The sequence below is a fragment of the Centrocercus urophasianus genome, unplaced genomic scaffold (genome assembly GCF_019232065.1).
Source record: "Centrocercus urophasianus isolate 14NV4802_14NV808 unplaced genomic scaffold, USGS_Curo_1.0 seq_23, whole genome shotgun sequence".
NCBI lineage: Eukaryota > Metazoa > Chordata > Aves > Galliformes > Phasianidae > Centrocercus > Centrocercus urophasianus.
The window spans coordinates 2261978-2284690 of NW_024884789.1; the positions used below are offsets into that span (position 1 = coordinate 2261978).

The 22713-nt window shown below is 53.7% G+C and overlaps 1 protein-coding gene across 1 annotated transcript; it reads left to right on the forward strand.

Annotated features, from left to right (window-relative positions):
- Window positions 1–21: 21 nt before the first annotated feature.
- Window positions 22–22713, forward strand: PCSK6 (proprotein convertase subtilisin/kexin type 6). The gene is given in 22 exon segments (XM_042824768.1): window positions 22–123; window positions 125–244; window positions 2164–2268; window positions 4903–5013; window positions 5545–5688; window positions 5903–5979; window positions 6111–6199; window positions 8547–8719; window positions 11262–11474; window positions 11960–12060; window positions 12965–13068; window positions 13700–13817; window positions 14788–14976; window positions 15164–15300; window positions 16978–17154; window positions 17532–17634; window positions 17947–18143; window positions 18419–18506; window positions 18917–19008; window positions 20166–20295; window positions 20765–20877; window positions 21274–22713. Coding segments are annotated over 22 exon segments (2781 nt in total). The 3' UTR covers window positions 21372–22713.

The window sequence follows — 22713 nt, forward strand, 5'->3', positions numbered from 1 at the left end:
CCCCGCGGAGCGCCGAGCACCATGCGCGCACCTCCGGCCTCCGCGCCCGCCCCGCGCCGCGCAGCCCCCCCGCCGCCCGCCCCCCTCTGCCTCCTGGCCCTGACCCTGCTCCTTTGGGGCCGGGGGGGGGGCGGCGGGGCCCTCCCGCACCGTCTATACCAACCACTGGGCCGTCCGCGTGCGGGGGGGCCCGGCCGAGGCCGCCCGCCTGGCAGCCGCCTATGGGTACATCAGCTTAGGGCAGGTAAGGGGGTGCGGGGGGAGGTGCCGAGGGGCCGTACGGGGCCGTTCGGGTTCGCGCGTGGGGCCGGGAAGTTGCACGGGTGGATCGGGGAAACTTTGGACTCTCCGCCCGGGGTTGATCGGAGGTGTCGGGAACGCGAGGAGCGGGCGGTTCTCCCCGGTCCGAGCGCGCTGCGGATGCCGGGGGGTCCCGGCACGGTTCCCCCCGGGTCTGGGGATTCCGCCCCTTCCCCCTGCGGGAGCCGCGTCCCAGCGACTGATTGCAGCTCTGCTTTCTGCCCTAACCCTGCGGAGTGCAATTCGGGTGTTGCATCATCAACAAACCCGTCCCATGCCCATGTCCCGCAGCTGTTGGGCGGCAGCGTCCTCCAGTCCGCGTCCCTCCATCCCGTGTCCCCCACCTGCAGCGCCGCGCTCTGCCCTCCCTGGCCGTCCAGCCCCATCCCGATCTCCCTCGCGGAGCTGGGAAGCGCGCCCTTCTGCTGGTTCTCCCCATTCAGCTCAACGTCTCCATTAAACGTCCCGCTTTGCAGCAGACGTGCTCCTGCCTTAGGCTTTTGCGTCGACCCAACGCTGTGCTCCTGCTTTGGGGTTTTGCTTTGCCTTATATCGGCTGCCCTGTGCACCGATCCCTCTCCACTCCATCCATCTGTCCATTTCATTCATCCACTCCTTTGTCCCATCCATCCATCCATCATTTCTGTCTGTCTGTCCCATCCATCTGTCTGTCCCGTCCATCCCTCCCTCTCCCCTGAGCCCTCCCAGGACAGCCGGCAGCAGGCTGCAGACCAAGGGAAATATTTCTGTGCTTGCATCAGGGCGTTCCTGCTTCTCCTCCGGCGCGTGCACCTCTGCAGTGCTCTGGCTGCTCCAGGCCATCCCCAGCCCGGGGCTCACCCAGGGGGAGGTCACCAAGTGCTGAACCCCGTGCATCCACGTCCCCCTGGGGCTTGTGGGGACGAGGAGGGGAGAAACAGTGGCATGAGGATTTGGGGACCTCTGCGCTTGTCCTTGCTCTGGCAGAGGGACATGTGGTGCTTCCCTCCTTCAGCTTCTGGGATTTCAGACCCCGTTGGGACCTTGGATGCGGGGACTCCAGTGCCACCATGAGAGCTGCCCTCCCTGCCTGTGTGGTTGTATTGCTGCTTAAATGAATGACATTTGTAGAGCAATTCCCATTGGAACTGGGATGTGTGAGCTTGTCTGGAGGCAGAAGGGATCAACTCACCTCTTGCGCTGTTGTGTTTCTCTTTGGGACTCTGCTGCTCTCGGGGTTTCCAGCACTCCCTTTGTTGTGCTTATGGGGTTTCAGCCCTATTGATGCTGTCCATGGGAATAACCGAAGTGTCCTCAGCTTCCCCAGAGCTCCCACCTGTGGGGCTCACGCTGCTCCCAGTGAGCAGGGCAAGAGTTCCAGCAGTGTCCTCTCTGATCCCACAGAGAGGAGAGCAAATACTCTTCCATCAATTTATTTTTTTTTAAGACGGAAATCACATTTTTGAGTTCTTCTACTTAGGTTTAAAGTTAGGTTCAAAGGGTCCCTTGACCCAAGGTCCTGCTCACAGCAGGGCTGGCTCTCAGTAATCCTGTGGGAATGAAGAACTCTGGTTTATAACCTCCTTGCCCATCTCACTGCATCTCCACAGGATGTTGGGTTGACTGAGTGATGCTTTTGGGAAGAGAGGGTCCACATAGAGCCATAGGGTCATTGAGTTGGAAGGGCCCCTTAAAGGCCATCTGGTCCAACTCTCCTGCACTGAACAGGGGCACCCACAGCTCAAGCAGATGCTCAGAGCGCAGTCCACAGCATCACTGGCTGCGAGATGAGGGGTCTGAGGACAGCACAGCCTTGGAGTTGGCATTTTTCTACAGACCGTGGGCAACCCTTGCCTTTGTAAAACAAATCTTTCTTTTTCCCAGATTGGCAGCTTGGAAAACTACTACCACTTCCACCACAGCAAAACGTTCAAGCGCTCGACGCTGAGCAGCCGGGGACCACACACCTTCCTCCGCATGGACCCCAAGGTATGGGGCTGTACCCCCAAACCCCACAGCCATGGTCTGCAGCACGGCACGATGACAGCGCTGTCCTTGAGACGCAGCCCTGTGCATGCACACGGTGACTCACTGGGCATTGGGATGTTTATCAGTGATGAAAAACACTTAAAGTGACTAAATGCTAACATCTGCCTGAAGGATGGGGGGAAAGCAAAGGGAGGAAAAAGCCTTACAGGATCGAGAGGCTGCTGCATACTCGGGTGTTGATCCAGTTGCCACAACATTTGCTGTCTCAATGGTTGCTATGTGTGAAATCGTTGGCAATCGGCGTGCATTGCTTTTTCCTAGAGCAAACATCCGAAGGGATTTGGGTTGCAGCTGAGTTGACAAAAGCAATGGGGGACCAGGAGGATGCAGGACAAGTGAGCCCGGGCGGTGTCGAGGGCTGCAGCCCTGTGATATGTTATTTTGGCAGAGCAAAGGACAAATCCTCAGTGCTCATGCCTGGAGATGTGCGGAGCACTGGAGTGGTGGCAGAGCTGCTCAGGGAACAAGCAAATGATGGGTTCTGATCTGCAATGGAAATACTTCCATCTCAATGAATCTGGGGCCAACAGATGGGGCCGAGTCAGTGGGCTTTCAGTCTGTGAGCATGTGCCTTGCATTGCTCTGCGGTCCTCCGAGCTCTGAGGTCCCGCTGTTGGCACTCGCCCTGAGTTTAGGTCCTTCTGGCATGTGTTGTCCCTCTCTCCCATGTTTCCAGCTCATTTTAGAGGTGTCTCTGCATTTGAGCGTGCACAGTGCAATAAAAAATTCCCTGCGAGGCACAAGGAGACACGACATCACAAGCTGGGAAACAAACATTGCAGAAACCCCGAAGAAGCAGCAAATGCAATCAATTGCAGATGTTCCACATCTCGTGTCTTCCAGGGGGCTATTGTTCCAGCCTGGGGATTTATTGGTTGGTTCCACCGCAGGAGCCAGGTCCCCTCAGGCTCTGGCAGTAAGGGAGATGATGGAACATGCAAGAAAGGTCCTTGGGACACCCTAAACTGCACTCATACCCACGGAGAACCCTTTGAGGTCCTGGCTTCTCACTGTGGGGCTGACGTTCACCAAATGGTGTGGTGAAGATGAAGGGATTTAGCAAATCTGGCAATTTGGGGGGCAAACCGTGGGTGAAAGGAGAAGATGCTGGGTGGAGCTGCCCGTGTCACTCAGTGGAGATCCCAGAGCTCTGGGGAGCACAGGAGCTCCCCCTCTACTCGCAGCCCGGGATCCCGGCACAGGGCTGTGTTGTAACTGTTTCTTGTAGCAAAACCCCATTCTTTTCTTTTTTTAATGTAATTTCCAAGAAGCCTTTGCCTCCTGTGAAGGGTGATGGGAGCTGTCAGGAATGTCACAAGCTGAGGGCTGCCCCAGGCTCCTTCCCATCCTCACATAAGTAGCAGTGCTGGGAAGGGGGTGGGCAGCGAGTCCCTCAGACAAGGAGTGCTGCTTTGGGGAGAAAAGCTGCCTAATTGGGCAATTTCCTCTATTTAGCATAGTTTTTTCAACCAGACCATGAAGCCGTGTTTTGTTTTTGCTTCCAACACTTAAATCCGTCGCTGCACAAATGAAGCAGCTTGCTATCAGCAGGCAAGGCGCCACGGAACCATATTTTCCTATGAAATATATTTTTGTTTGTTTCAACAGTTATTTTATTTTATTCCCTTCCCCCTCCCCACCCCCTTCCTTGGAAATATATAGGTTTAAAAACGCAGCTCTAGGCTGGGAGCGATGCTCACCGTTCTGCCTCTATCTCTGTAAATCAGAGCCATAAAGCCATAAACCAAGTGCGGAGCTCTCGCTTTGGCTGGCAGCTCCAGCATAAATGAGCCAAACAAAAACTTACCGTTTGGATTTGTATTCTTTTTTTTTTTTTTTTTTTTTTGGTAGGAAAGTGTCTGTCTAAAGATCAGAGCCACGGCCACATGGAGGTCAGGGCTAAGAGATGTGGGGCTGAAGGGTTGGGGAGCTCTGTGCCCAACATCGACACAGGGAGCGTGTGGGGGTAAATGCCTGGGGGTACATGGGGTTGTTTTTGATGAACCTTCAGTGCTTGGGGCTGCATAAAGCAAGGGGCGTCCAGGTGAGTGCTGGTAGAGCTGCAGGGTGGGACTCACCAGAGATGGGCATTAGGATGGAGCAGCAGCACCTTGGCATTATATCAAAGTTTACACACACCTCCAGTATAGAATTGTGTGACTTTAATATGAATGAATAGAATGTTAAAGTTGGAAAGGACTTCCAAGATTCCCAAGTCCACCCCGCCGTGCCTACTGCCCTCATCCCTGTGGTTCTGGAGCACTCCCAGGGTCAGTCACCCCACTGCCCTTGGGCAACCTGTGCCGATGCAGCACCGCTCCTTCTGGGAAACGTTTCCTAATATCCACCCTGACCCTCCCCTGATGAGCCTTGTTTATCTCCAAGATCTAAAGCTGCTCTGCAGGATGCAGTGCAAGGAATGAACGAAACACGTAAAACTCAAGACGGCTTTCAGCCAGCGGTTCCTGGCTGTCTGCCTGTCCATCCTGCCCTTCTGCCTGCAGACGGAGCTGGCTGGGGCCTGAGGGCACATCCCCCCACAGCCCTTTGCCCAGCAGTGCTCTGTGCCCACAGGTGGAGTGGCTGCAGCAGCAGGAGGTGCGGCGGCGGGTGAAGAGACACGTCCGTGGTGATCCCCCCTCCCTGCCCTTCAACGACCCGGTGTGGCCCAACATGTGGTACCTGGTGCGTATTGCCTCCATGAAAAGTGAGCTAAAAAATCAGGTTGTTTATCTTTTGTACAAAGGGGTTTGGTTGGAAGTGTTTCAGCAGTGCCTTCGCTGCACTGTGCGCGTAGACATCAGAGCATCACAGCTGCAGTGCTGGCACATCTTTGCCCATCAAAGAGCTGCTACCATCTATTTGCAATATCATTTTTCCTCCTGCCTGGTTCATCGATCCGTGTTTGACAGGGGAAATTTGTTTGAAATTAAGTGCAGAGAGGAAATGAGCGCTTCAAAAGCCAAGAGCCTGCGGTGTGAGGAGTGGTGGAGGGAAGGAATGATGGGGAGAGGAGAGTGTGCTCCTGAGCTGACCGCTGCTGGTGGCCTCGGTCAGTGTGGCTGGAGCAGATCTATGAGTTACTGGGAGAGGTTGGGATTGGGATGTGCTTTTGGGTTGGTAAATGAGCTCCATGCTGCCGTGGAAGGGCTGAAGCCCAGGCTGTGTGGTCGCAGCCCTGTTGCAGGCTGTGCTCTGCCATTGCTGCCCCTGTAGCACTGCGGGGACAGGAACAGCCGCTGCCGCTCGGAGATGAATGTGGTCGCTGCCTGGCAGAGGGGCTACACCGGCAGGAACGTGGTGGTCACCATCCTTGATGATGGAATAGAGAGGAATCACCCCGACCTGCTGCAGAACTACGTGAGTGGGGCACCTGGGGCTGAATGATGCCAGTGGAGGGGGTTTGTTTCCGCTGGATCGCGGGGAATAAGCACAGCATGAGGCTGCACAGCAGGAGGTCAAAGGAAGGGGGTGTTTTAGGAAGGAGAAATGAGAATGTGGGGAAACTCTGGCAGGGTCTGGGCTGCTGTCCCATGAAAACAAGTGGAACCTAATGGTGGAAAACCCATTTCAGGACCCTCTTGCAAGCTACGATGTTAATGGGAATGACCATGATCCAACGCCTCGCTACGATGCCAGCAATGAGAATAAGTATGTGGTGCTAATTGCATAGCTGATGAGCCCCTGTCCATTGTATCCCATGGAATCCCATCCCATCCCTTCTGGAAATGCTGCTTTAGGGGCTTTATGCAAAATCTGCTCACAGGGCTTTCTCCCTGCAGGCACGGCACGCGCTGCGCGGGGGAGGTGGCAGCAGCAGCCAACAACTCGTACTGCATTGTGGGCATTGCCTACAACGCACGCATTGGAGGTGAGGCCAGCACTGTCTGCAGCCCCCTGCCCTTCCTAGTCCCCCCACAGGGCCACAAATGGGGTTGGTGGGCTCCTGGGGTGGGTAGAGGGATGTCATTCCCCCACATATTGCCGGGAATATGGCACCGATGTGGCTCAATGTGGATCATCCCCCATTTGGACAAACCCCAGCATGGGGAGGAGGGAGCTCTGGGGGGGCTTGTGGGAGGATGGGGGTCCCCAGTCCCATGCAGGTGATCCCAGGGTATGGGGGACACTGGCTCTGTGTGTTTTGGGGTGGAAAACCGCTTGGGTCACATCCCTGTCGTAAGTCCATGCGTGTGTATGGGTAGAGTTGGCTTTGACCAGAAGTGTCGGGGGGTTGGTCTGGATGGGACATGTATTTGGTTTGGCTGGTGGCAATGAGTTAGCTCCAGAAAACGCTCATTGTGAGGTTGTTGTCTGTCAGTGAGCAGTCAGGAGGGATCGTCTGGGGGACCCCAAAATGTCCTCATGGGAAAATAAAATGGTTGTGCAGATAGGGGTGTGAGCACATTGTGTGGCTGCTGGGACTGTGTGTGGTGAGCCCAGAGCTGGCTGTGCACTCGGCGGGTGCCTCAGCAGGAGTGGGGCTTTGCCAAAGGATCTGTGAGCCCTTGTGCCACCCCAGGCACTGGGAGCAGTCCCAAGTGCACAGTGTCTGGTTCTTTGCATCCCAGCAATGCACCACACTGCTTTCCATTGAGTTGCGTCCTTCTGTGCATGACTGGCAGCAGGGACCTGATGCTGAGGAAAGCCTCAGTGGAAGATGTTGTTCTGGGGAGGGTGACCGGGGGGCTGGCAAAGGCTGTGTCGTGGCCCCGTCCCCACCCCATCCCACCTGCGTGATGCTTTCTGCTCATCGTTTGGACAGGTTGTTCATGCTCTGGCTCTGCTCCACTCAGTGGGATTTAAGATTTGGCACCCTGCAGGTCAGGTCCTGGTGTCTGTATTTCCCCAATAAGGGCTGCAGAAACGAGTGTTGCTTGCTGCCTTTATTATGAGTTCTATTTCAATTTGCTTCCTTTTCTTGACTTGTGTGTGTGCTGGGGGTGGTGAGCGAATCAACCTGACAGAGCCAAGAAACCCAGCCTCCAGACCTATCACCTTTGCATTTGAGGAAGAAAACACTGCAGTTTTAGTGAGAGTGACTTTAGATGGATGACTCAAATAAAGCAGTGATGAATGAGCACGACTTGCTGGGGAAGCCCATTTGTCACACTCAGGGAGCTCCCACCTAATTGGGCTCGCTGCACTCCATCACTCATGCATCGCTTTTCATTTGCTGTGGGCAAAACGTTGCCATAAGCAAGGAGGGCTCCTGTCATACCTCCTCCTCTCTTCTTTCCTGCAACGCTCTCCTGGAAGGCAGCTTCCCTTCATGTTTCCTGGGACAGGGAGTTTGAGGCACAGCTTCCTGCATTTCCAAGCTTGTGTTTGGCTAATGTGGGACAGCATCAGAGAAATGCAGTTGAGCTGAGTGTTGTCTGGAGCACAGCTGCAGTGTAATTCCGTCTGCGCACAGTTGTCTTCTTTAAGAGAAGCACATGTGGAAGGGGAAATGCATCAGTGTAAACCAGAGTCTGCCTGACTGGATGCTGGGCATCGCTCGGGGCTCTCCATACAAAGGATCAGCGCTTGCAACTGCAGGGCCTTCTGCTCTTCTTACCCCAGTTTTGGGTTTTCCTTGGGGCTGGGAATGCGGCTTTCCATGCTATCTCAGTGGGGGTGCCAGGCAACCCCAGCATGGGGTCACTGCTGCTCCTGGAGCTGTCCTTGTCCAGGCACTGTCAGCACCAGTTGGGCACTGATGTGACATAGTGATGGGCACTGCTGTTTCTATACATGGGGTCCCATTGTCCCGTGGCACTGCCCACCGCCCCTATGTGCCCAAAGCCAATGGGCTGTGAACACTGGGGAAAAGCTGCTGTCATCCAGGTGATGTTGTTGGATTAGATGGGGCAAACAAGGTTTTAGGATGGGAAACCAATGTTTTCGGATGGGGATACCAGGGTTTTCGGATGGGAATTTCAATGATGGGAGCGGACCTTCCTTCTAACCTGCCCAGGCCCACTGGAGCTGATTTTAAACCCTCACCCAAAACCTCATTGCTTGCAATAAAGCAGTGCAGGGAGCACGAGCAGAGCTCCCTGCATGCCCTTCCAGCTCCTGGCCGTGGGGCTCGCCGGCGCTGCCGCTTGTTGCAGCTATTGGAGGCATGCCGAGCCTCGCGGTTTCCGCCACCGCTAACAAAGGCCTTTGATTGCAATCCTTGCACTTTCATAAAAGCCATTAAGCCCTAATGTCTGATGTTTTTGTGCTTTTAGGCATTCGTATGTTAGATGGAGATGTAACAGATGTTGTTGAAGCGAAGTCGCTTGGCATCAGACCCGATTACATTGACATTTACAGCGCGAGCTGGGGGCCAGATGATGATGGGAAGACAGTTGATGGACCCGGCCTATTGGCCAAGCAGGCTTTTGAGCATGGCATTAAAAAGGTGTGGACCGCGCAGCGCCCAGCGCTGGCACTCCTCCCCTGCCCCGTGGGACCCCTGCTCGGCCCCCTGCGTCCCATCCCTGAGCTCCGAGGGTTTGGTGATGGGAGACCCCTCGAGTGGCAAAGACCTGGTGCTTTTATATTAAAAAAGAAAAGGGCAAATATTGGCTCAGAGCACTGGGAAAAGCCCTTCTGCGGCCCCTTGGTGGGTAAGTGATGCAACCCCCATGTTCTGGGGCAGCTCGGGGTTGGGTTTGGCTGCCCTGAGACCATTCCCTCCCTTCCTCCTCTCTGCTCTCAGCTCTGCCGCCCTCATGTTATCTATAAATAGGGTGGAGTGTTTTCCCACTATTTACTTGATTTCCTGCCGGGGCGGTCGGGCTGAAGAGGAATTCATTGAAGTTGCTGGGAGTTCATGTCGTGTAAATACAAGGAACAGGCCGCCCTTCACAGAGCTTTTTTCCATGTGGGAGTGAGCAGGCAGCAGTGGGGTCCCTGTCCGGCATGGACCCGCCGTTTCAGGAAGAGTTCTCCACATCTCTGCCTTTATTTGAAGACAGGAGCTGTGGCTGAGCTCAGAGTGGTTGGACAAGGGAGGGGATTTGGATGAAGATGGGTCCTGTACCCCTGGGTGCCCCCTTTTCCCTCTCCCCTTTTCCCTCTCCCCTTTTCCCTCTCCCTTTTTTCTTCTCCCTTTCCCCCTTCCTTTTTCCCCATTTTTTGAGTGAGGCAGGATTACTGATGGATTGCTGTGTTCCTGAGGCCCGTGTTGCCTTTCCCACTCCATACCAAGCTGATTTGGGTTCTGCACCACCCCCGTCTCGCACTCCCTGTTGACCAATGCCACCCATGTTTGCAGCCCTTACCACCCTCCTTGCAGAGCTCCTAATTGCCGCCTGCCTCCCCTTAATTAATGAGGAAAGTCATAAGCAGAGAGCTAGCAGCAACCTTTAGCCCAAGCAAATGGCTGCGTCTGAGTTATAAATCCTTAAAATTGAGTTTTTAATGGAAACATTAAAATAACCTTTATCTGTTAGCAGTAGGGCTGCACGGGGGTCATTTATCATCTCGTTACTCACCATACTTGTTAGCTCCCGAGCTAATAGGGCAATATTTTTCCTGGCACCATAGGGCTCCAGCACTGCAGAAGCAGGGGATGTGCACCTTGTGTCCCACTGATTCCTTGGTCCCAAGCATTGGCCAAGGGGGAAATTGCAGGGGTTCAGATGCTGTCTGCGTCCTGTTTTTATTGCAGCCTTTCTGGGGTGGTATTGGTTTGGGGAGGTGGCCAATAAAGCCAGTGGGTGTTTTGGGTCTGCTCGTGGGAAGCTTCATGACTGAGTGAGGAGTGCAGGGATGGCTTAGGGCCAACCAAGTTGCAAAGTGAGGCAATGTTCTGCTCTGTTGGGAATTGCCATTGGGTGTGAGTGGTGCTGTGCTGGGATGGAGGGATGTTGCTTGCGTGTCCTCTTGGCTCTGGAGCTGACTCCCACTGTGGATGCAATGACACAGGCAGAGCCTGGAGCATCCTTGCAAGGGAGATTTTGGCTTCCCCATGTGTGTACCCGAATGGAGCCCATAGCCACATCCCTGCATGTGGTCCGTGGGTACCATTAGATGCTGTAGGTGGCACATGAGTTCTGTTGGTGCTTTCTTGCTGCTAGTTCTTGTTGGCTGTCACGCGTCACGCGGCCGGCCGGCCCAATGTATGCATGGCCATATACATGGGAGACGTGATAAATCCCAGCAAATTGCTCTGACTTTGCATCTTTTTCTGTCAGAGCAGACAGCCAAACAGAGGGTGGGGATGCAGGCAGGCACCGATCTGCCCAGGTGAACCTTGAGGTCTCTGCAAGGAGGCCAGGGCTCCAAGGAGGCAAAGGACCAAGTCAGCCATTTAGGGGAGGGAGACTTAATTAAACGAGAGGGATGCACAGGAATGGTGCTCCATTCCATGCCTGCTCGGTACCCGCTCAGAGCATCAGGATGTGCAATAACACATTAGCTCTGTGTGCCCCAAGGGGAGCAAATGGGCCCCAATTCTGCCACGCTGCCAGCTTCATTAGGGGCCCCTCGTTAGCAGTGTGGCTGCTCCCACATGGGACTTTCCCTGGCTCCAGGGAGGTCTGGGCAGCCAGCAAAGCTGCCCGGTGGGGATGCTCCATCAGATGTTCGTGCCAAGCCATGAGGGAAGGAAAGAAGCAAACAAACAAAGCCTAAAGGATGCGTTGCAGGAAGCTCTCTGATGGTTTGGGTGGGTGGTGGGTGGCTTTGCGATGGGCTTTGTGGGCTGGAGAGAAGTGGGGCACAGGTTTTAGGGAGTTTCTTGATGTTCCACTAGGATGAGGTGACCCAGCTGCTCTTACCCAGGGGGAAAACTGCATGCTGATTCCGCCATTCCACCCTAACCAAACCCTAAATTCTGCCCCAAACCCAGTGAGTGGTGGCTGCCCCTGCCACTGTCCCCTGCTCCCCGGGCTGCTCCCCACTCTCATCCTGGGCAAACACTTGGTCTCCTCACCCCTTTCCTTCTCTGCCCACAGGGCCGCAGGGGCTTGGGGTCCATTTTTGTCTGGGCATCAGGAAACGGCGGCCGGGAGGGTGACTACTGCTCCTGTGATGGCTACACCAACAGCATCTACACCATCTCCATCAGCAGCACTACTGAGAACGGCTACAAACCCTGGTACCTGGAGGAGTGTGCATCCACCCTGGCCACCACCTACAGCAGCGGGGCCTTCTATGAGCGGAAAATTGTAAGTTCAGCCCTGAGCAGATCAGCAGCCCCTTGGGTGTCTGTGGTGAGGGCTTCTGCTTGTGGGGTTGTTTTGGTGACAGCTGCTCAGTGTGTTGGCCCTGGTGGTCTTGTCCTCAGGAGGCTCCAAAATCTGGGTTTTCCCATTGGTGTGTAAAAATGAAAACAAGCACATAAAAATGAAAACAAGCACGAGCTCATGGACATTTTTTCCAGCTCTGCTCCAGCCATATTTTCCTCCAGCTGATCCACAACAAAACTAACTTTTTGTCCTTTTCAAACAGTTTTTTTTGCAAGGGAAAACACAAACACAGGTGTTTTCTTACATGCCAGATATATCTGCAGCCCCTTTTTTGGGCTGATGATGTGGGAAATGTGGCGAGGGTTCATTACCCATGCCATGGTGCCATGGTTTCCATGGAGCTCTCAATGGCCAGCACTGGGAGCACCTCTGGCATTGCAGGGCTGCAGCTGCTCTCTCTGCAGGTCACCACTGACCTCCGGCACCGCTGCACCGATGGCCACACCGGCACCTCCGTGTCTGCACCCATGGTGGCCGGCATCATCGCCTTGGCTTTGGAAGCAAAGTAAGTCAACCCCACTGGGGTGGGACCTTCCCAAGCTTAGGGAAAAGGATTACTTTTGCATAACACCAAACGCACTCTCAGCCTTGCTCCAGCCATCGCTTGGCTTGCAGGGCATCTGCTCATGAACTTCTGTTACTGTTTTTATTGAGTGGAATACAAGCAAGGCTCTCTCTCCCCTTGCCATGAATGAGCCGTGGGGCAATGCTGCCATTGCATTTGGGGGCGGTCACGCTCAGCAGACTTCATCTCTTTCAGTTTGATCTTGGTGCCCAGGTTGAGTGATCACATTTTGGGAGATGCTGTTTTCCATCTTAAGAGTATTAGGTGTAGGATCTGCATTGTTTATCCAGGGCATAAAACGCAATATTAAGTACCAGGGCTGGGTGCAGGGAGATGCAGGCACTCAGATGCCCCATTATGATGAGAAGGAATAAATTATATTTCTTTTTTCTAAATGGTGTTTGAGAGCAATATCAATAACTTGAGATGCTAAGGAGACTGCAAGAAAAGCATGGAAAATTCTTCAGAAATATTCCTGGGTTGAGGCATAGAAACATGTGGTTTCTGCATGGCACCATGAACTCAGACATCATGTCAACCCTGCCTAAGGGTTTTTTTTAAAGCACTTCGGGTTTTGTTTTTATGTTAAATGAACAAACCAAGGTTTTGTCTAGCTTTTATTTTTTCTTTAGCCTAGGAACTATATACCCCCTGTTCATGGGCACACAGCATCCCTCCCTGGGTACTCTCCCTCTATTTGGGCACCCCAAGCAATGGCCACCCCCAGGCAGGGCGTGAGCATTGAAATAACCAATTCATACCCTATTTGAGTAGGATAGCCTGATTTTTAGCCTGATGTGAGACTGGGGGCAGCAGAGCTGTGCTTGACCACATCTCCTTGCAGTCCCCTGCTCACATGGAGGGATGTCCAGCACCTCCTGGTCAGGACGTCACGGCCGGTACACCTACGGGCAGCTGATTGGAAGACCAATGGAGCAGGGCATAAAGGTGAGGTGCCGTGGGATGGCAAAAACAGCATCCAAAGGGAAATTAGAGGCCCCCAGATCCAGGGGATTCACACTGGATGGGTGCTCACAGCTGGGGACTCTGCTGTTGGGAGAGCTTTGCAGCCTTACCTGGTGGAGGTTTGCCATCTCCACATCTGCAGTGTTGGGTGATAGTGGAGTGACAGGACCTGAGGGAACAGCATGGAGTCAGGGCAGGGTCAGGTTGGATGTTTGGGAACTGTCTGCCCCAGAAAGTGTTGGGTGTGGAACATCTCCGTAGGGCAGTAAGCACAGCCCTGGGTTGCCAGAGCTCAGAGAATGTTGGGACACTGCTCTTGGACATCAGGTTTGCATTTGGGTGGTCCAATGAGTTGGACCCAATGATTCTTGTGGGTCTCTTCCAACTTGGGATATTCAATGTCCATTGGGCTGCTCCTGGTTTTTTGTGTCCCCAAGGTGATTTCAGGGTGTAAGTCAGGCAGGTTGGTGATCCCCACGTGTTGGAACACCTCCTGCCACATAGGATCAGCTCTATGTCTTCCCAGATGGGTGGAGGACCTGAAACATCAAGACATGCAAGGAGCAGCATCTGTCAGGCAGAGTGGAGATTTCTGAGTCTTCTCTCTTTCCAGTTAGCCATCTATATGGCTTTGGCCTGGTTGATGCAGAAGCTATAGTAGTGGAAGCCAAGAAATGGAAGACGGTGCCACCCCAGCACGTCTGCGTGGGAAGCCTGGACAGGGTACCCAAGTGAGTGGTGGGACTGGGGCATGGATCCCTTGAACTGGAAGAACTGGGTCTGCAGTCCTGGGTCACTGTCAGCCTCCTGAACAAGCCAGGAGCATTTCTTCTGCTTTTGTTTTGTTGTTCGTTTTGTGGCTGGTATTACTCTGCGATGGGATATTAAGGCAGGAGGCCTTGTGGGCTGTGTTCTGGGACCAGCTCTGATGGTGGGTGATTCTCCTGCTCCCTCTTGTGCTTAGGCATCCTGGAGGGACACCAGGCTCTGTAGTGACCCTTGGTTTCCTCAGGGTTGTTAGGGTCTGTTGAGACAGAACAGAGCCTCCAACCATGGCACCACCTAGCCTTGCAGTTAGCTGTTCAGCAGGAAAGCGCAGTTTCTTTGGAGAGCATCAAGTATGCAAAGCAGGAATGGATTTGGAGCCAAGTGTGTTCATGAAACTATTTATCTGATACAGACACTAATTACAACCCAAGGAGGAATGCTGCACTGATAATTATAATAAAAAAGTGCCCTTGCAACCCATAAAGCATAGATCTTAGAAGCGTTTCAAAAGCATCTCGTTACCATCGGGCAATTCAGCAAATCCCCCTGCTAGGACAATGCACTGACACAGAGGAGGTGATAATTTGCCACTCTTTGCTGTAAAACGGTAGGAATCTGGATTTAAACACAACTGAGAAGAAATGGGGGAACGCAGCACCAATAGGGCACCAAGGGAAATGCTCCCAAGTACTCCCAAACATGAGCCCTCGTTCCATCCATCTCTAGGCAGAGCTGAAGTGCATTTGGGTGCCCAGCTCCCATCAGTGGGATGGTATACCCAGTTCCCATCAGTGGGAGTTTGATGCCCCAACCCCTCCGTCCTGTAAAAACGGGATTTTTTTCTTGCAGTGAGGAGCAAACATTACCCACGCACACAGTGTGAGGGCTCAGGATTTGCCTCACCTTTCATTGGTCACCCTTGCATCCCGGCAGGTACATCCGCCCGGACCACGTGCTGCGTGCCAGCACCCTGAGCAGCGCCTGCAGCGAGCAGCGCGAGCAGCACGTGCTGTACCTGGAGCACGTGGTGGTGCGGCTCAGCATCGCGCACCCGCGCCGCGGTGACCTGCAGATCAGCCTCGTCTCTCCAGCGGGGACCAGGTCACAGCTCCTGGCCAGGAGGTAAGAGCAGCCGCCTTGGGCTGTGCTCGATGCTTGGAGTTTTTCGTGGGGAGACCTTTAGCACGTCTTGGTTGCAAGGGGATCTGTACATCTTGGACCTGTGCAATGATGCCAAACGCATCCTTCATTCCACACCTCCCTTTCCTGATTGAATGAGACCTGCGTGGCTTTCCTTCTCCTGTCGCAGAGTGTTTGACCATTCCAATGAGGGTTTCAAGGGCTGGGAGTTCATGACGGTGCACTGCTGGGGCGAGAGGGCAGCCGGCGAGTGGACACTGGAGATCCAGGACACGCCGTCCCAGGTGCGCAGCCCCACCACGCAAGGTAAGCGCCCGCACTACTGCCTCCCCCAGGCTCTTTGCCCCAAATTTCACTTGCCCCAAACTTTTAGATCTCAGATCTTTTGCCTAAATTCACCCAAATTTCCCAAAGAAATCACCCCAAAGAATGGGTATAAAAGCCAAGCCCTACTGCACAGAAGCTGGGCTGAGCCGGCAGCAGGTTTTCTCCCTCTGGCAAATTTGCTGCAACCGAGAGCGAGGTTTCCAAAATTAAACCGTAATGAGTCCAAAATGAGGAAACCCGAGAGCTGTAATTGTTGTTTGTTTGTTTTGCTGTGCTGCTCGAACATCTGGAGCGTGGGATGGTTGTGCAATGGCGCAAGGGGACAGTGCCCTGTGGGTGCAGACGGATGTCCTGACTGAGCTGCCACCACACAGGCTGGGGGGGACTGTCCCCAACCAGAGCCTCCCAGGTGCCCCCATCCTCAGCCTGGCTCCAGTCCTTGTCCCCTTAGTGGCCAAGGAACTGGGCTGGTGGGATCCAGCCTCGTGGGAAGGGAATGTGGAACATAAAGTATCGTGCCCCAGGCTGGTGTGCCATATGGGGGTGTAAAAATTTGCCTTCTCATTGATAGAAAGCCAGGAGAAAATTAAAAACCTCACCCACGCTGCTCTCTGGCAGGAGGAACACATGGGGGCTCATTGTGTAGAAGGTGTTGCTGTTTGCTGCCTTGGCCTGAAAGCTTTTGAACTCATTGGAGCAGCAGCAAAACACCCCCAGAGCTGCTTTGCCCCTGTATTTGTGGTTCTCAGTTGGCATTAGGGAATCAGCTCCATGCGGCTGCATGCTGCCCCAGGGCTCTGCCTTACCTGGCTGTGTGGAATAAACCCCAAATGAGCACATAAAGTCATCCCTTAGGGACCTGCAACGTGTTTGAAGCAGAGTGCACAAAAAGAAGGGAAGAAAGATGAAGGGGAAGAAAGGGAAGAGATGAACGTGGCCAGGGCTGGGATCTTCCCCTTCACTGCCACTCACAGCCCAGTGCAGGGCTGACATTTGCTGGCACTCATCTACTGAGATGGGAGGCAAAACCTTGAAGTCATTTTGTTTTTTTGGTGGCTGGAGGTTGTGACTGAGTTGTCCTTGCTGAGGGTACCTGAGATTGCCCTTTTGCTGGCTCCACACTGTCCATGCTGGATAGAGCAGGTGGCTTCTTGCCTTCCTGCCTGAGAACAGAGTGTAAAGCACCAAGAGCCAAGGTATTTATTTGAAATCATTAAGCCCTTCTTGGAAAAGCGGGGATTAGTGGTTAAAACAGAATGCACCACAGACTTGAAGAGACTTGCACTGATCAAGAATTGCAACAGAAAGAACTGCTGGGAGGGAGCAGCTGTGTGCTCCTGATGGTCCCAAAAGCATGTGGGTCAGGGCAGGACACCCATGAGCAGCTGTCCCTGATGGGGCTGCACCCGTTGTGCACTGGGGACACTTTCAGTGAATGGGGGTAAAATTTGGGGTGTAGGGGTCAGGCACCCATGATATTTTAGTTGATCATAGAATCATTAAGGTTGGAAAAGGCCACTAAGATCATTGAGTCCAACTATCGACCCATCCCGACCATGCCTTCTAATCTTGTCACACACTGAGCTCAGCCCTGAAGCATGGGACAGAGCAAGCACTGTGTGGGAAACTTGGTGTGATGGCACACATACCCCACAGGGAAGCTGAAGGAGTGGAGCATCCTCTTCTACGGGACAGCTGAGCACCCCTACAACACGCCAGGGGCCCCCCAGCCCCGCACGAGGACACTGGAGGTATCGGAGATGGAGCCATCGAGGGCTGCCTTCCTGCAGAGCCAGGTGGAGATGGCAGAGGAGGAGGAGGAGGAGTATGCGGGTAAGTGTCCTTCCTCCAAGGTAACCCCAAAAATCTGAGCTGGGATAATAAGGGTGAGGTGGGGGAGTGGGGAGGATCAGTGCCTGTGGCTGGAGCGGGGCAGCAGGACAGTAAAATTAGAAGGTAGAAAAACAGCACGCCGGCACTCCCACCACAAATTGATGGTGGAGGCGTCTGGCGAATAAAAAAACAAAGATCTTCTGCTCACCTCCCCTTGGAGCAAACAATGAAATGTGTCCCCTTCCCTCTGTCTGTCTGTCCTGGGTCGGGGGGGAATTCTGTGGTGGGAGCATCCCCGCAGCCCCTGGGGGGCTCTCAGGCTCTGTCTTTGTGCCAGAGCTGCCAGAGCTGCTGACTGAGCTGCCATTTCCCACCAGGTCCCTGCCACCCCGAGTGTGGTGACCAGGGCTGCGATGGCCCCAGCGCCGATCAGTGCTTGAACTGCATCCACTACAGCTTGGGCAATGTGAAAACTGGCAGGTGAGGGCCTGTGGGGTGCTTGCATGGAGCAAGAAGCATAAGGGAGAGAAAACAGAGGCAGGAAGCATGGGAACCCCTGCCCTGGGGTAGGGTGGCATGGGAGAAATGGAGCCAGAAGGGTAAGTTGTGTTTGTTGGCTTTGTTGGCCAGAGCCACTGATGATCAAAGGATGCATGGCTGAGGTGCCAGCCGGCACCTGAAGTTGGGCTTTGCTATGATGGCCATGGGGCTGGGCAACCCCAAAACACGAGTGGCGGTGGATGGGCAGAACAAATCCAACCCTAAGGCTCAGCCCCTCTGTTCCTCCCCCAGGATGTGCGTCAGCTCCTGCCCAGCAGGGTTCTTTGGCGACAAGGCAGCGCGGAGGTGCCGGCGGTGCTACAAGGGCTGTGAGAGCTGTGTTGGTCGGGGCCCAGGGCAGTGCACAGCGTGCAAGAGGAGCCTCTACCACCACCCCGAGATGGGTGCCTGCCTGCCCCTGTGCCCCCCCAGCTTTTACGCCGATGAACGTAAGGATGCTGATAAATGGCTGTGTATCACAGCGCTAAACCCCGCGTGCATTCGTGTGCTTTCCAATGGAGAAAACACTTTGATTTCCAAATGCCAGCTCAAGTGCCACCAGAATGGAGGGAGGTGGTTTGCACAAGGGGTACAAAATGCATTCAGAGCTGTTAAGTAAGGGCAGTTGTTAATAGGGACACGCGGCTCTGCCTGCAAATCCCCATCCAGGTTTTGTCCTCACCTACTCTCCTTGTGTTTTTTTTCTTTTGTATTTTTTTGAAAGGTCAGAAACGCTGTCTGAAATGCCATCAAAGCTGTAAAAAGTGTCTCGGCGAGCCAGATAAGTGTACTGCATGCAAAGATGGGTTCAGGTAAAATACCAGAGCTTGTACCTTCAGCACCGAGGCCTGTGTTTTAAATTTGGGAAATGGATGAGCAGCCTGCCCATGGGGGGAAATTAGAGAATCATTAGTTAAAGACTTCAGATCCTGCTTTGGAGGCTGTGCTGCAAAACGGTGTGAAGGGAATGGAGAGGCAGCACTTTGGCGGGCTGTTTGGAAGATGGAAAGCACCCACGGGGATGGTTCAGAAGCACCCATCTGAATTCAGTGGCGTCTAACACAAGGGAAAGAGCAATGAAAACATTTGCACCGCACACTGCAAACCGCATAAGGGGCAGGCTGACTGTGTGCTTTGTGCAGGGCTGCAGGAGCTGGGGATGGGCTGCACCAGGTCCCCAGAGCCAACGTGGAGGTGTCAATGTTCTCTGCTTTTCCGTCAGCCTGGTGGGAGAGAGCTGCGTGCCTGAGTGCCAGCCTGCCATGTACCTCAGCCGTGAGCACCGGCGCTGCGAGACCTGCCCTGCTGGCACAGGTACAGCCTTCATCCCCAGCATCTCCCTGCAAAAAACCCAAATCTTTGCACATCACACACAGGAGCCCACAACACCCAGGACCATGCTGGCTGCAGCAGGAGAGGAGCAATTCCCAAGCAAGGAAGAGAAATCACAGCACAGGGAGGCTGTGGGCTGCATTACTTTCCCTGCAGCCATCCCACTGAATAACCATGTCCATAGGGAAATGCCTGGAGGAGCCCCGGGGACAGAGTGCTCCTGCACACAGTGCAGGTGCTGGGCTGTATTCCTGCTGGAAAGGCTTGTAAGGAGTTTTTACATTTTGATTAGAGCCATTCTTTATTTCCTGATTCGTCCGAATCCAGGTGCTGTGGTTTAATAAGGTTGTGGGGGAGGCAGTAAAACCTTCTCAGTGATGGAGGATGGCTCTGCAGTGCTTAAAAATGTCATCTGCTCAACGTGTGCTCTCCCCAGGGCTGGGGACATCCACTCATGTCCCTAAGTCACTGGATGTCCCCTTTAAATTTTGCCTTTTTTGCTGTCTGCGTGTCTCATTGTTTTCCATGGTTAATGTTTGTGCCTGTTCTTGAAATCATCATAGATCTGATGATAATATGATCTCCAGACAATTCATGTTCAGTCGTATGAATCTCACTTATCATGCACAGGCAATTTCCTAGGGCTAAATCCAAAATATTTATTGATCTTGTTGGCAAGCCTGGAAGGGAACGGACTCTTAATCCCTTAAGAAAATTATTTTCCTTCTAATTCTTATTCCGGGCAGTGTAAATGCACTTCCCACTGTTATTTTTCAAGTCTTTTCCCCTCTCTTTTTCCTGCATAACCATTTCTCATGCACAGTGCGTGGAAGGCTCCTAATGACAGCACAGCCACAACACATGGACACCCCACATCTCCTCCCTGGCTGCATTTTGCATCTGTCTTTTTTTTTCCATGCATTGCACTGAGCAGGGTGGGAAAATCATTTTTGCACTTCTGGAGTAGGAAGGGATGCTTGGAGGGAACAGGGGATTTTGATACAAAGGCTGCCAGGGCAGGATGTTGGATGGGTTTTTGGGGTGGGAGCAGCACGCAGGGCTCCACTGGCACCATGAGCATCTTGTTCACTCCCAAGTGGGACTGAGATGTGAAGTGGCTTCTGTCCCCTGTCCCACAGGACCCGGTGAGGATGACTGCACACCCTGCACCCCCGACAGCCCTGCCCCTCACTGGCGCTGTGTTCTCGCCTGCAGGGAGGGCTTCTATCCTGCCGACAGCCACGGGCTGCCCAACAAGGTCTGCAAGAGGTACGGACCTGGTCAAAGAAATAAGTGGCAATGGTGAAAACAGCTTGCAGCTGGAGCTGTCTGTGGGGAAATCAAACAAAAAGAGGAGGAGGGAACCAGCTCTGCACATCCCCTCTGCCACCCAGCCAAGGTGCCCTGGGGCTATATGGAGGGGCTGAGCCCGGCTCCAGTCTCTCTGGGCAATGTGGGAGGCAGGGCGATGTTGAGCACGTGTTCCAGCTCTCAGCAGTCCCTGCCCTGCAGCCACAGCGTTCACCCACCCCAGCACCCAGCACAGGGCCTGGAGGTGCCGCAGGGCAGCAATTTGGCTGCGCTCCCCATGGGGCCATTGTGCAAGGGAGGGTTGGAAGGCAGTGTGGTTTTCCAAGGCACAAGGTTTCAGATTTGCTGCTTTCCACCTCTTCTGCTCCGCTGCCTGCAGAGCCCAGCTTTGGAGCAGCAAGCAGAGCACAGTGTGGTCTCTCCACAGGTGTGATGAGCACTGCTCTGCCTGCGAGGGCTCCAGTGGGAACTGCGTGAGGTGTAAGGACGGCTTCAGCCTGCTTGGTGGCTCCTGTGTGACCAACGAGACCTGTACCAATGGTGAGTGGCACTGATGGTTCTCCCCTGTTGCAAAAATGAGGCGTTTGGAGGATTCCCTTCATAGTGTAGATAGAGCTAACGGCAGCTGGGCTTGCTGGGGTGAGGGTGGCTGGCAGAGCTGCTGGCTGTCTGCCTGTTGCTCAAATGCATCCAAGCATTTACCCAAGTGTTTATTCTTCATTCTGCTTTAGTCTCGGGGCTAATTCTCCCCCTCGCTGCAAAGCTTCTTTCTTCCTTCATTAAAACCATGTGAAAGATGCCCTGAAAAAGCAACGCCTTTTCCATTCTCTCTTCTCAAACACTGGAACGAATTGCACCGCCTGTTACGTGCGATGTTTGTTTATTTAAAATGTTAATCTGCTCTCATTTTCTCTTGTTCCTCGGCCGGCCTCCCAGCTGACAAGACTTTCTGTGAGATGGTGAAATCAAACAAGCTCTGTGAAAAGAAGCTGTTTGTGCAGTTCTGCTGTCAGACGTGTCTTATGGCCGGGTAAAGTCCAGTAGCAGCATCCAGGACTTCCACCGACTGCCAGCCCGGTTTTGCCAAACGTTTAGGACAAAAGTTTTATTTTTTCAGCTTTGGGAGAGTTTACATGGTGCTGTCGTAAGTTTGATGGCTTTAATATCACTGTCAGCTTGTTTCTATAGCAATACGTTAAGCAGAGAGCGGATCGTAGCCTGAATGATGGAGACCTGAAAGGCCCCAGGCAGGCAGTGATATTAATACTCTCAAACACTCCTCGTGAGCAGGGAGCAAGGCACGACCCGTGCACCCAAGTTTGGGTCCGCACAGAAATCCTGCAGATGTGTGTGCGTGGAGTGGCCGAGGGGACATGGGACAGCACACACACGCGGGTCTGGCCCCGCTTTGTGCTCGGTGACAGCCCCAGAGACCTGCACTGCTGCCAGCCAGCGCCGTGCTCCATACCCATGTGAAACGACGAGCGGGCACTGCCTGGAGCGGGCTCTGTGCCGCTCTGCCACCCCGTTCGGATCCAGCTGCTTCTCCCTGGCTGTGAGTGTGGCAACGACTGGAGCTCCGCAGAGCAAAGGCCCCTGTGTGCAGGCAGAGCCGGGTGCCTGCAGGGAGGGTTCGTCCACACGGAGCAGCAGCAGCGTTACGGCAAAATGCATTTTCCTCCCCAGACGCGGAGTCGCCGTTTAGTTGGGGAAGGAGCACCGTCCTTCCTCTCCGAGGTGGTTTCCCAGTTCATCTCCTCCAGCATTTTGCATCACCATCCTACCTTTTGCTGGGATACCTCCCAGCCACAGCAGTGATTTTCTTTCCTTTCTGTTTCCAAAAGAGACATTCCAGGGATCTGGCCAGGAAACACTCAGTTCCACTAACCCTCCCCCAAACAACCCTCTCCACGCTCTCTTCCTAGTACGTCACGTGGTGTTTATACAATTGTGTTTAAAATATCCTTGGCTATGTTGTTTTACAGATTTTTTAAAAAATAACTTATACAGTCCTTGTTTTTCTCTGTAGACTATTTTTTTTTAATATGGGGAGTGGGGAATCTTTGGTGTCCTTCATCCTTCTCCTCTCCGACCTCACAGAGACGCTCTTTTTAACCAGACATCCACAGTATTTCCCTATGCTGCTTGTTCTGGTTTTCACTGCTGATAGATTGAATGAGTTAAACCTTTTGCCAGTGAAACTCACAGTGTGAATCAACGCTGGTTCCTGTTGGAGCTGGGCTGATCCCTGCTTGTTCTCCATTGCCACGCTGCACCCTGCCCAGGCTTGCCTCTGTGGGGCAAAGAGGGGAAAGCCTGGCCTGAGAGCCTTGGGTGAACTGACCTTTAAGTTAATAAACTGTTGATCTCCCCTGA